This window comes from Pavona decussata, unplaced genomic scaffold (genome assembly GCF_977016875.1).
Source record: "Pavona decussata unplaced genomic scaffold, jaPavDecu1.1 SCAFFOLD_127, whole genome shotgun sequence".
NCBI classification, from domain to species: domain Eukaryota; kingdom Metazoa; phylum Cnidaria; class Anthozoa; order Scleractinia; family Agariciidae; genus Pavona; species Pavona decussata.
The window spans coordinates 336002-348793 of NW_028145541.1; the positions used below are offsets into that span (position 1 = coordinate 336002).

Sequence of the window (12792 nt, forward strand, 5' to 3'; positions counted from 1 at the left end):
AAGCGCCTGAAGGAAGAAGAAAGAAATTTGTTTTACATGTGGAAGAAAGTTGTCATCACTTTCAAGTTTTCTCTCAAGTTTCAGGGATTTCCAAGTCCAAAATCATGAGTCTGACTTCGGCAGGTTTGTACCATACATTTTGTGAAGATGTATTCTGCTTTCAAGACCTTATGTACTCTCTAAAGTTTTACACATTTTGCCGGCATGACAACTCACCTCATGACTAAGCAAAATTGATTCAAACTTTGGTGGTAACTTACTATTTCAAGGGCTAATCACGCCTTACATTCAACTTCTTATTTCTTCTTAACTCCGGTGTTGACACTGCCTAAGTAGAATTCATCGGAGCTGATTACGAAATCAATTAACTCTCTTAAGTGCCAGTATGGTATATTTCAGTATCGTGTCACATGTTGTATCGTTGTGCTTGTACATCACACAAGACTTAAGTATGACAATCTTATACCTGTAAGCTTAAATTATTGAGAATTGTAAGCTTAAAAACTGCACACTCGTGTACTACAATAGAAATATAATAAATAAAAAAGATCTAAACTTAAATATATTATATCATTTTTCCTCAGGGCAGGGAAAATGACAGCTCTAGATACAGTGGAACCTCGATTTTATGATATGGCAAGGGGACAGCAAAATCATATCATTAAATCGGGATATCTTTGTTAACGAACTCCGAATTTATAAATAACTGTTGCCGTGACACAGAATGTTGATTGTTAAATCAGGAATATTGTTAGATTGACAATTGTAAAATCGGGGTTCCACTGTACTTGAGTCACATTCCACAAATCATGAAAAAAAGTGGCGATTTTATGTTAAATAAATAAAATAATAATAATAATAATAATAATAATAATAATAATAATAATAATAATAATAATTAATGAAAAGGTAAGGCCACAGCTTACACATAAAATTTTAAACCATCCTCGGTTCAATAAAGACAGGGTTATCCAACTGGCACAAAGAAAATAATGCTATGCTATGCAAACAGAGTAGCTGGCTAACATACAACCTGTAGAAAAATAGGTAATGATTTTTTTCCAGCCTCTCCTGAAGCTGGATACATGTTTATTTAAGTCTCTAAGAGTGGCAGCCTTTCAATGATGGGGTACCTGACAACACTTCTACTGATACGTAGATGAATTTTTCAGTCACAGACGCAACCATACTCAGAAAAAGAAAATCCAAGTTCTCCTAACAGGAGTCAAACCTACATGTAAAACATTTTCCTGAACACTTCTGACGTGTGACTATTTTTCTCGGTTGCTCATAGTCCCCTTATTACAGTGTAGTGCTTTGAAGGGATGGTGGGGGTGTTGGTAAGAATGGAGAAGTCAGTGAACACGACCCTCTATGCTTTCTGCATACAGTGTACCACAACTCATAGGGCATTCAGCATCAATTATTTTGAAAGAGATAATGATACAATTGGGTTTCAATTGCATTTGTGGAATTAGCCCCTTGTGCTTTCTACATGACATAGTAAATAATGTTACTGTGTACTATAAATGACCACCCTCCCAACCTCCTATGGTGTTTTCAGAGTAATACTTTTATTGTATGAAGTCCTTATGCTGCCAATTATTTTGTTTTTCTCAAATAGCTGGTCTGCTGGCTTTGCTCGATGAAAATGAACAAGATTTGAAGGTTTGTACATTAGTTTTATTTCAGATCCATGCCACACTGTACTTTTTGTCAAGTCTGCATTACAAGAAAGATTAAACTTTGTTGTTTCTTTTACTTGAAACAGGTCTTTGCCCTTAAAAACCTTCATCACATAGTCGATATATTCTGGGCAGAGATCTCAGAGTCTGTGGACAAGATGTAAGTCAGCAATTGCGTGAAAAGCTCATATTTCTGTGCATGATCACTCACTGTTGGATTATCAAAATTGTCAATGCTCAACATTTTCTTATTTCATTCAAACTTAACTACAGGCGGTTGATTGGACACCTTGCAATATATTGATCTAACCCAAGCCCAGTTTTATTTTGGCAAGATTTTTCTTTAGTAGCAAAAATCTAAGATTGTGGTTACATTTGTTTTACAGCAACTGACGTGTAATGTGTTTTTGTCCTGTATTCAGTGAAGTACTGTATGAAGATGAAGCGTTCAAGCAAAGACAGCTTTCAGCTCTGCTGGCTTCAAAGGTATGTGCTTTAGTACAAATGCTGTATTGCCTGGTTGAAAATGTTAATCCTAGCTACTTCATACTACAGAAACTTATTGTGCATCTTTACCTTTTTTACAGTATTTGTGTTATGTTATGAAAGGTGTTTGGTTACTGTACAGGCACGTTGTTTTCTCTTTCTAGGTGTATTACCATCTTGGAGCTTATGAAGATTCGTTAACATATGCGCTTGGAGCAGGAGATCTGTTTGATGTCAATGGTCATTCTGAATATGTGGAAACTATAATTGGTAATCTTTTAATCTATTAGTCACATCTAGTTCTAAATTATGCAGAATATTTATCAGTTGTCCTGTAAAATTGTGTGGAATATCAACTAATACTTGTACAGTGTGGCAGTGCTTACATGTACAATCTGTATTGTGTTATCGTGATAATTACTGTATATAAAAATATTTTATGTTTATGTAATATTTACATCAGTAAATGAATTGTTTTCTCTGGTTAACTGTATTTCAAGGATTCATCATTCATTTATGCCTTGTATTGTAAATCTTTATTCTGTCATGTTTTGCAGAATTTCAAAATGTTATCTTCATTTTTTTATTTTATTTATCCATCAGCCAAGTGCATTGATTCATACACCGAGCAAAGAGTCCATAAAGCAGAGAATCCTGATGAAGACATCACCATTGATCCAAGACTTGAAGCCATTGTGGATAGGATGTTCAAGCGATGCTTTGACGATGGAAAATACAAGCAGGTCGAGTGCTTAATATAAATGATGATGAGATCAGTTCTAGTTGAGACAAACCTTGTCCAGTAAACAGAACAGCAACTTTTTTACATTTGCAGCCTCTTTTTTAGGGTATTTTTGGTAGTCAAAATGAAGTGCGAGAAAATAATAAATTATGTTGTGAGAATCATGAATGGCATGTTGTTTGAGTGATAAGGGGCAAAGCCACGACCTTCTTTACTCAGGATTCAAATCTTTAAAATTGATAGCATGGACAATGTTCTGATTATAAAATAATACAATGTTCATTCTATTGCAGGCTGTTGGAATTGCACTTGAAACCAGACGTTTAGATGTATTTGAACAAGCAATTTTAAAATCAGTAAGAGTTTTCACTTTGACGTGTTCATTAGTTGATTTTGCCCTTTAAATGTCCTCCTGTAATATGCTTGAAGTAGTGTGTTAATATCAATGTTAACAAAGGAATTTTTTTTCCTCAAGGATGATGTACCAGGAATGTTGTCTTACAGCCTCTCTGTCTGTATGTCGTTACTACAGATCAGACAGTTCAGAAATAAGGTAAATTGTCAATGTTTTTCTGTACAAACAATGTTTAGCTGTTTTAGTTCTTAATAATTTTTAGCTTTTAGAGTGATTTTACTTGACCCGTGAAACAGAGAATAACAACTAGTACCAAAGAGCTACAGGTAAACAAAAGAAGACAATGGAATTAGTGCATAATAGTGCGTAGTATCCTACATGTACTACCTATTTCACGGGTTAAGTAAAATCACTCTAATTAGACACAACGACACTAGCCATACTGTAATTTTATATCAGGTATCAATAAACACTTTTGTATATGGTTACATACATGTACATGTACTGTTTGACTTTTCCGGGTCTTTTGGTAGTACTGGAATGCAATGACTATGATTATGTTTTGCACAGAGATTGGGACACGTGACAGCTGTATCTGAATATGTTGGTCACAGTTCCACAATAAAAAAAATGGGGGTCACCGAGCTAATTTTTTTAGTAAAATTAGAGGTGTTTTTAACAGTTTATATTGTCACTGTGGTAACCTGTCACTTGTTGAAATCTTGATCATAAGTTGTTTACCAATGATTAGGCATTTCTTTGATACCATTATTGCAGTGTCAACTGACAAAGAACGGTACATGTAGAAATGATCCATCAAATTGTAACTGCTGCAAGTGCTGGAAACTGTTGAGAGCCACCTTAATAATAAGAGAGCTCATGAATCTGACCCAGAAAACCCTGAATTGCATACCACTTATACATATATGTAATAGCTTGTATAATTGTACAGATATATCTGATGCACTTTGGATGTTTATTTTTGCTCCCTTGCAGGTGCTCAGAGTTTTAGTGCAGCTGTACTTGAACCTTACAACTCCAGATTTCATCAGTGTGTGCCAGGTTGGTATCATTAATCAACTGTCTGTAGTGCGTTGAGCACTACTAAAACATGTCAATTTATGATCAGCTAATTTGGTTAACAACATAATCAACTCTGCTACCCATAGCTCGTTGTTTGAGACCAACCAGATGCTCAAAAACAGTGTGGCAATACAATATGGACAGCTTGAGCTCATGTAAATCAGTTAAACTTGGAAAATTTTGACTGCTATCAACCTTTGTTCTTTGGTTTCATTTTTTTTCCTTTGATATTTATAAACAACTGTCATCTATACTGCTTTAATAGCCCAATATACATGTACATGAATATAGATCATAAATGATTTTTTCTTTCAGTGTTTCATTTTTCTTGATGATGCTCAAGGAGTAGCCGATATTCTCGAAAAACTGATAAAAGACAATGAGGCAAGTTGAATAGACCATTTCTTTTATTAAAAGTAGAACCGGTGAAAGGGAAAAAGGTCAAGATAAAAAATTTAAAACCACATACATGTGATTTGTTGTACACTGTAACAAAAAGCACCACATGAAAAAAACTGTTTATTTGCTTTCATTAGAATTACATATATCACTCTTGAGATTTATTCCACAGTCTGAAGTTTTAGAATCACAAACTACTCTTGGATGAACAGGGTTAAGAAACAAGAAATTAAAGCCATGTCTCAAGTCTTCTTGATAAAAACAGCTGAGTAGAAACAATAGTACCTCATGTAGATCTTGACATTCAATTCAACAGAAAGATCAGACATTGATGGCATACCAGATTGCTTTTGATCTGTATGAGGGAGCCACACAGCAGTTTCTCTCATCAGTAACTTCTGCCTTACAAGCAACAGTACCTTTTGTGTCCAGCAATGAAACAACAAGCTCTGATGTCTCAACAGATGGTAAAACAGATAAGAATGGAACTGCAGATAAGTCAGGGTGAGTAAGTGGCAAAGCTTCTCTAATGGCCTTTTATTTTGAAACAGATTTTAATTTTGTTATTATTTTTGCTAACTTATCACGGTAATTAAATCTGCAAAAAAATAAATTCAAAGAAAGTAAAATTACAAGACTGTTCTACACTTGAAAGAAAATTAGAATATTCTGCACATAACCCTTGACTCCATGCAGACATTATTTATAAAAATTGATAAATAAACAAATGGCAATCATCACTTAGAATTGCAATTCAAATCAATTATTGAACTTCTACACTGTAGGTGGTAATTGTCGTTTCCTTGTTTTTCAATTTTTGTTACGCCTGGAGTCAAGGGCTACATACAGAATGTTCTAATATCTTTTTAAGTGCGGTAGCCACCTTTTTTGTTCAGATTTTTATCTCTTTTTATTATTTTTTTTCCATGTAGTGATGCTGCAATGGAGACTGACGAAGGAGAGAAGGAGGTCCCACCCAAGAAACCAAAAACAGAGCCTGTCCTGGTGAGATACTTTGTAGGAAGCAACATTATCGATTAAATATAAATTGAAATATAATAATGTACATTCTACAAGCAAAATTTTATTCTGTGACATCACTGGATGTCACAATAAATGTCCCTACCCTGTACCTCTATAATTTCTGAAAAAGGTACCCCATTTGGGCAGAGCCTCCTTACATTTTATATGTATAGTCCACTATAGGGAATAGAGAGTACCCCCCCCCCCCCTGCCCCGGCCTCCAAATTTACATTAGTATCATTAACCCTTTTAGCCCTAACTCTAACAGTGATCAGAATCAAATTTCTCATTGTAATATCAATACTTATTCAACCCCTGAGGTCATGAGAATTAAGGATATGATCACCCAAGGTGAATTTTCTTGATATTTTATAAACTTATCCACAGTATTTTAATAAGAAAAGCACAGTATGGGGACAAGATAGGAAAATTTCTTCTTTGATATTAGGGGTTAAAGGGTTAATGTGTCTGTTTTCTGTAAAACTGTTCTAGAGTGAAAGTGATAAGAAGCTGGTGGACAAAGTTAACAAGCTTGTAGCTATCCTCGGTGGTGAGACCACCATTGCTCTTCACCTTGAGTTCCTCATCAGAAACAACCATGCTGACCTTCTTATTCTAAAAAATACCAAGGTAGGTGATTTGATTTGGAACACTGCAGTGTCTATGCACTGTAAGTTGATGGTCTTGTGTAAAATTCATATATGATTGTTTATTTGCCTGCTGAATAATTTTATGTGAAAATAGTGATGGCCAATTTCCAGGCAGCTGTGTCAGTTTCTTGGGTTCCCTGGGCGTTTCAGCGCCTGATTGTCTACGATAGCATTATTTACATGTACCTCTCTCCGCAGATCAAACATTTGATTTGTGTTTGTTTTTTATCTTTGTAGGATGCCTCTAGAAATTCTGTTTGTCACACAGCTACAGTTATAGCTAACTCCTATATGCACTGTGGAACAACAAGTGACACTTTTCTTCGGTATGCTTGAATTCATCCTAAAAAAATACTTCAAAGTGCTAGATTTGGTTGTGGTTGTGCTTGTTATTCCAATAAAATAATAGCTCTCACATTAATAGTAATTTGGCATGATTCCTATAACTTACAGTGTTCAAAATTTGTTTCTTTTGCGTTAACAGAAATAACCTGGAATGGCTGGGAAGAGCCACTAACTGGGCTAAATTCACAGCTACTGCAAGCTTAGGAGTTATTCACAAGGTTTGTTTAACCTGTTTTCCTTCTTTTCATTTTAGTATCCTCAATTGAATTAATACATGTATGTGAAAGACCATTGTAGTTATTCTCGCAATTGAAATACATGTAGATGTGAAAAGAAAGCAGAAAAAAAAATGTCAGGGTTTGAATATGATTCAAACCCATGGCCTCTGTGGTACTGGTGTACTGCTCTACTTACTGAACTATCAACTGATCTGGAGAGTAGGGATGGCGTAGTGGTGAAAGCACTCGCCTCGTACCAATGTGGCCCGGGTTCAATTGAATCCCAGACTTGGCGTCATGTGTGGGTTGAGTTTGTTGTTGGTTCTCGTCCTTTCTCAGAGAGGTTTTTCTCTGGGTATTCCGGTTTCCCTCTCTCCTCAAAAACCAACATTTTCAAATATTTTATTACAATTTGATGTGGAGAATGTCCTCATGCTGTAAAGCGCTTTTCATCATCTTGCCATGGAATTATGCACTATACAAATTTACAAATTTACAAAATTGAACCAATGGAAGATGAAAAATGCTTCTCTTAACTACTTGATGATTGTTGGTAGTTAGTTGCTCTGTCTAATTTACGTTCTCTCACAGGGTCATGAACAAGATGCTCTAAAGCTGATGTCCACCTACCTGCCAAAAGACGGCAGTGGAGGTAGTGCTTATCAGGAAGGAGGAGGACTTTTTGCTTTAGGTGAATGCCAGTTGTGATAGCCAAAATTTCTTCCAAAAGAGAGAGAGAATTGACAGTGTCATGTTTAGTTAAAATATTTGAAAACCTGTGATGGACTTGGTGATAGATAGACTGTGCTAAGTGGAAATTTGGCCATGAAATCCAAATTGCTCCAAATTACTGTACATTTAGCTCTTATTTGACAAACATTGTTTTCAGACAAGAGTAAAGTTCCATACATGTAGCTTTATTTGTTTTACTTTGAGAATTGGCTTATGTCTTTTTCCTGATCTTAGCTAATTTAATGGAAGCAAAAAAAAAGGCCACTTCTTGAAATTTTCACCTTAAAATAAAAAATAAAAAAAAAACATAGATACAGAACTACAATAAACTGACATGACAATCAATCCACATACATGTGCCAAACTAGGACTTACTTTGGTTTCATGTCCAAATTTCCACTTAGTATAGTCTTTAATTAGCCAAGCCCTTCACTGGTTTAGACCATGTATACGTACATTATCCTTATGTACAATCAACATGTTACTGATCCAAAAATATTTTAATTAATATTTTACAAAGTATTTATGTAGATATTCATGCAGTTGAGGGCCTTCAAAAGTGCCTGAGATACAATGTGTGTAAAACACACAATCTCATTTAGTCATCTTCAGTGCAGTTGAGGTTCTATGGAATAAACCAGTTTGTACACTTACTATACAGAATTAATCTCTGAGTACACAAATGTATAAACAAGTTTTGCATGAATGAATGAATCAAATAAAATCCAAAGATTGCAAATATTGCATGAAAAGTTTGTTACCTCAAAGAAAATTATGACGTATTTTGTCCAGCCTGACAAATACACTGTACTTAAATGAACTTGCATTTTGTTTTCTGAAAGCTTTACCCAGCCATGAGTTATCCAGTGCCTAAACAACTTGGACAGAGCTTTTTGCTTTGATTCTTCCACATTTACCTCTCATTGAAAAGGTTTCATTCTTGTTCTTGCAGGTTTAATTCATGCTAACCATGGGGGAAAGATCATCGATTATCTGATACAACAGCTGAAAAATGCCACAACAGATGTAAGATTTCTTATTTTCTTGAAATATCATGACTTAGAACAGCCCTGCATGCATAGCCAATTGGATTGCAATTTAGCTTGATAGTCTGTCATTGCCTAGGTTATACTTAAGTGTGATACAGTGTAGTGGATTCAAGCACAGCCTGACTGTGGAATCATACTTTGGACATTTTTGGTTTGTGTTTTAGAATTAATAAAGTAAATGGCTATACATTAACAATCTTTGGCTGGTGTTACAGTACAATGTAGGTTTCACTTTAAAACTTGAAATAATCAATTCTGGGAAAGAGGACAAAACTAAGATTACGTGTACTTTTTATGTGTTTTTCAGATGGTCCGTCACGGAGGATGTCTTGGTCTGGGATTAGCAGCAATGGGCTCTGCTAGACAGGGTATGATCTGTTATTTTTATGGAACCTGTAGTTGTTGCAGTTAGTTGCATGTAATTTACCTATACTCTGTTGAATTCTATTAAGTTCACTATCGAGCAAATTTTTCTTTTTGTTTGTAGATGTATATGACCAGTTAAAGACACAACTGTGGGAGGATGATGCTGTAACAGGTTTGTGTTACATTTTTCAATAATTTTTCCTGCCATGTTATTGAAGCTTTTCACATCATTTTGACAGTATGTACAAAAGATCCATCCATAATGTCAAGGGGTCATGTAGCCCAATAGGGTACGGTTTTTAGATTTTTGCTTTGAACTGGGTATCGATTTCACAGCTTGTAGTTTTAAATGGTGGCTCATTTTTAGAATTGGTTTGTAAACATTTATTAAATATGAAGAAGTTTCAGATGCTTTCAAAACGAATCTGTCAACATCTGCCCTGGTGTAATTGGAATGAGACAAAATCATTTTAAAATGTTACCAAAACAGAATAAATATTATTTTATTCCATAAGTGATGACAAAAAACACAAGTTAAAAACCCATCCTGAAAGGGAAAATACATGTAGCCAGTTTTTCCCCGTATAAAAGCAATTTTCCTGACTAAAACTTTTACAGATAAAAAAAATACTAAACATTTATATAATAAATATATAACAATTTATAAATACGTAAAATACAAAACGTTTATATAATAAATATATAATAATTTATAAATACGTCTAATTAAATATAAGTTCCTGTAACTCTAAAAGTGAAGCATTTTGTCTTACAGTAGATGGGCTAGGAAATCAAAGATTATTGCCTTGAACAGGCCAGTTAGGGGTAACATTAGTGACAATGTTTATCTGTTTTTTATGTTATTGTTTCTGCAGGGGAAGCTTGTGGTCTTGCCATGGGACTGGTCATGTTAGGCTCAAAATCTGCTTCTGCTATAGAGGAGATGGTTGGAGTAAGTTGATGTCTTGCTCTACTTTTGTTCACAGGAAAATGTAATTTATTCAGAAAAAATGATGCTGTTTCTACCTCCTCCAATACATTCAACATGCATGTATAACAGGGTTGCCACGATGAGGGAAAAGTCAGGGAAAAACAGTTTTTTTTTCAAGGTCAGGAAAAGGTCAGGGGATTCTGTATCAAGTCAGGGAAATACTAAATTCTACCTCAAAGTCAGGGGATTTTATTTTTGGCTAGCCACCAGGTTTGGGGAAGGGTTTCCTCGTTGGCCAAGGTAATGTTGTTTCAAAAGACATTTAGAAAGGAGCTGATTTCTGTCACTGGCTTCATCGCTGGCTTATTTGCCAAAGGATTTGTCTCCAGCGTCCTTAAAAACTGGTTTGTGGTCAGTGAAAAAGTCAGGGAATTTTTGTTATCCTGATAAGTGGCAACCCTGTTTAAGCATTCCATACTCTACTGTAAACTAGTGAAGATGTTTCTTGAACTCTTATCTAATTAACAAATGCAATTGCATTTTTTGTAGTATGCTCAAGAAACTCAGCATGAAAAAATCTTGCGTGGTCTCTCATTAGGAATTGCTTTGGTAAGTTGAGTAATTTTCAAAATTTATAGTCTCTTAGAATGTAGAATAAGAATGCGATTGATATGACTGGATTGTGAGGCAATCTCTTCTACCATGGTGAAACATCTGCCGCAATTATTGGCAGCTTTCAGAAAATGATTATATGAGGGTGGGATAGTTTTCAGAATTTTCAGGAGATCTTCAGGATGTTTGGAACATCGTCAGGAAACTTCAGTTACTATGAGTTTTAAGGCATGAAAAGTTTGCTTGACTCACAAACATGGATTATTCTCTATTTATTATGTAATTAGCACTTTCCAGATCGAATTGAAAATTTAGAAGTGTTGGTTTTTGAGGAAGGAGGAAAACCGGAGTACCCAGGGAATAACCTCTCGTGGCAAGGAAGAGAACCAACAACAAACTCAACCCACATATGACGCCGAGTACGGGAATGGAACCCCGGCCACATTGGCGGGAGGCGAGTGCTCTCACCACTGCGCCATCCCTATTCCCCAGTGAAGAATTGTTTTTTGATTATTTAACATTATTTTTTGCTGACAATAAATTGTGCCCCTTTCTTTTACCCACACAAACAAAGTAGTCAACAACTGCTTGTCACACGTTTTGAGTGTGAGAATTGAGAAGTGCAGTTTGTCTGCTTTTACAGAAAAGGGAATAAATCTGTTTCAGGCTGCTGTGTTCCTTGAGAATTTCTTGTTGTTGACTTGCTGTGTAGGTGATGTATGCTCGAATGGAAGAAGCTGATGCTCTCATTGAGAGTCTTATGCAGGACAAAGATCCCAATCTACGACAGAGTGGCATGTATACAGTGGCTATGGCTTATTGTGGAACAGGCAACAACAAGGCTATCAAGAGACTGCTCCATGTTGCTGTAAGTTATGATACTTAGGTTGCGTTCGATTGACCCTATTCCTGAGGTCCCGGGTTCATGTTCCGCTCTAACCGCTGGCTGGAGTTGTTTCTCGGTAGCCCCAAGTTCAACTCCTTGGCCATGCTTGTAAATAGCCAGCTGGTCTGCCTCCTGCCAGTTGGGATTTTAACCATGTTATGTTCAATTTAAATTATTTCTTTGTGAGGTCGAATGCTCTGCTATAAACACTGCTAAGGGAAAAAAAAGGTTTTTATAATTGTTATTACTAAAACATTATTCCTGACAACAGAACAGTACAAAAGACTTTGCGATACAATAACAGCGCAAGCTTGGTCAGGGCAAAAAACTTCCACTCGTCCGCCCGTCCGAGACGAGTACTCTCGTATCTCGGACGAGTGGATTTCCAAAAGCACTTGTCCTACGGGACGAGTAGAGTTTGCCTAAAAAAAGATGTTCTTTTCTACTGAGGTCTGAGTTCCCAAGCATTTTAGACATTGTAAACTAGCCTGAGTTTCACGAAGTTTGGTTTCTTTTCACGGTAACTTTCCCGTTTTTGCTTCTGTTTTCCGAGAATATCTGGTTCTGTTGTTTCGATGAAGACTGGGATCCACATACCATAAATGGAAATGACGACCTCGTTTGAGACAAGGCTTCATTAACACTTGAACGAGGTGATTACCGTTGTGGCAAGTTTTGTGATTATTAAAGAAGTAATAAAACCTGTGAAAAAATATGAAGACATGCGAATTCGAAAATTCCAACCAACATGGAAAAAAGAATTTCCCTGGGTTAAAATTGACGCGGATAAGAATGAAATGTTCTGAATTGTGTGCCGCAAGTATCCGACAGTAGCCGATAAAGCGAGCCGGCTTTATGGTGGATCATCCGTCACTGGTTTCCGCCGTCACCGATTCTCTTGTGAGTCACGAGAAGAGCCATTCTTATTACTTTTGTTTTCAACGAGCTAAAAACGAAGAAAAACCAGAGCAGGCGCCGCTACAGTAAATAAGCCGGAGTCATCTTAGATCGCAGTTTTAATGCCTCATAGATGTGCTACATTTTCTCAAGTCGTGTATAAAGAATGTGAGTGATCCCCGATATGTCTGTATGAAGTGGTGTTGTATTAAAAAGTGTAAAGAACAACATAAATTGAAATAACTGTTAAAATAAATACTAGAGATTTGGCACAAAACGGATTATACAATTTCTACATTTTTTTATGACATTTTTTATTCACTTTAATAATTA

At 35.9% G+C, this 12792-nt stretch overlaps 2 protein-coding genes across 2 annotated transcripts in view; both read left to right on the forward strand.

Annotated features, from left to right (window-relative positions):
- Positions 1-6123, forward strand: part of LOC146469034 (propionyl-CoA carboxylase beta chain, mitochondrial-like) — a 90438-nt gene extending 84315 nt beyond the window's left edge. The window contains exon 17 of the transcript XR_014867284.1: positions 6094-6123. The gene's annotated coding sequence lies outside the window, so the exon portion shown is untranslated. The remainder of the gene's footprint in view (positions 1-6093) is intronic.
- Positions 1-12792, forward strand: part of LOC146469040 (26S proteasome non-ATPase regulatory subunit 1-like) — a 25176-nt gene continuing 12384 nt past the window's right edge. Inside the window, exons 1-22 of the mRNA XM_085123641.1 lie at positions 1-123; positions 1625-1668; positions 1772-1845; positions 2108-2171; positions 2336-2441; positions 2775-2914; positions 3207-3269; positions 3389-3466; positions 4265-4330; positions 4667-4739; positions 5071-5254; positions 5683-5755; positions 6266-6403; positions 6661-6749; positions 6908-6986; positions 7578-7677; positions 8671-8744; positions 9075-9135; positions 9255-9305; positions 10009-10085; positions 10614-10673; positions 11389-11544. Of these exons, the coding sequence (XP_084979767.1) occupies positions 105-123; positions 1625-1668; positions 1772-1845; positions 2108-2171; positions 2336-2441; positions 2775-2914; positions 3207-3269; positions 3389-3466; positions 4265-4330; positions 4667-4739; positions 5071-5254; positions 5683-5755; positions 6266-6403; positions 6661-6749; positions 6908-6986; positions 7578-7677; positions 8671-8744; positions 9075-9135; positions 9255-9305; positions 10009-10085; positions 10614-10673; positions 11389-11544 (1869 nt within the window). The 5' untranslated portion in view covers positions 1-104. The remainder of the gene's footprint in view (positions 124-1624; positions 1669-1771; positions 1846-2107; positions 2172-2335; positions 2442-2774; positions 2915-3206; positions 3270-3388; positions 3467-4264; positions 4331-4666; positions 4740-5070; positions 5255-5682; positions 5756-6265; positions 6404-6660; positions 6750-6907; positions 6987-7577; positions 7678-8670; positions 8745-9074; positions 9136-9254; positions 9306-10008; positions 10086-10613; positions 10674-11388; positions 11545-12792) is intronic.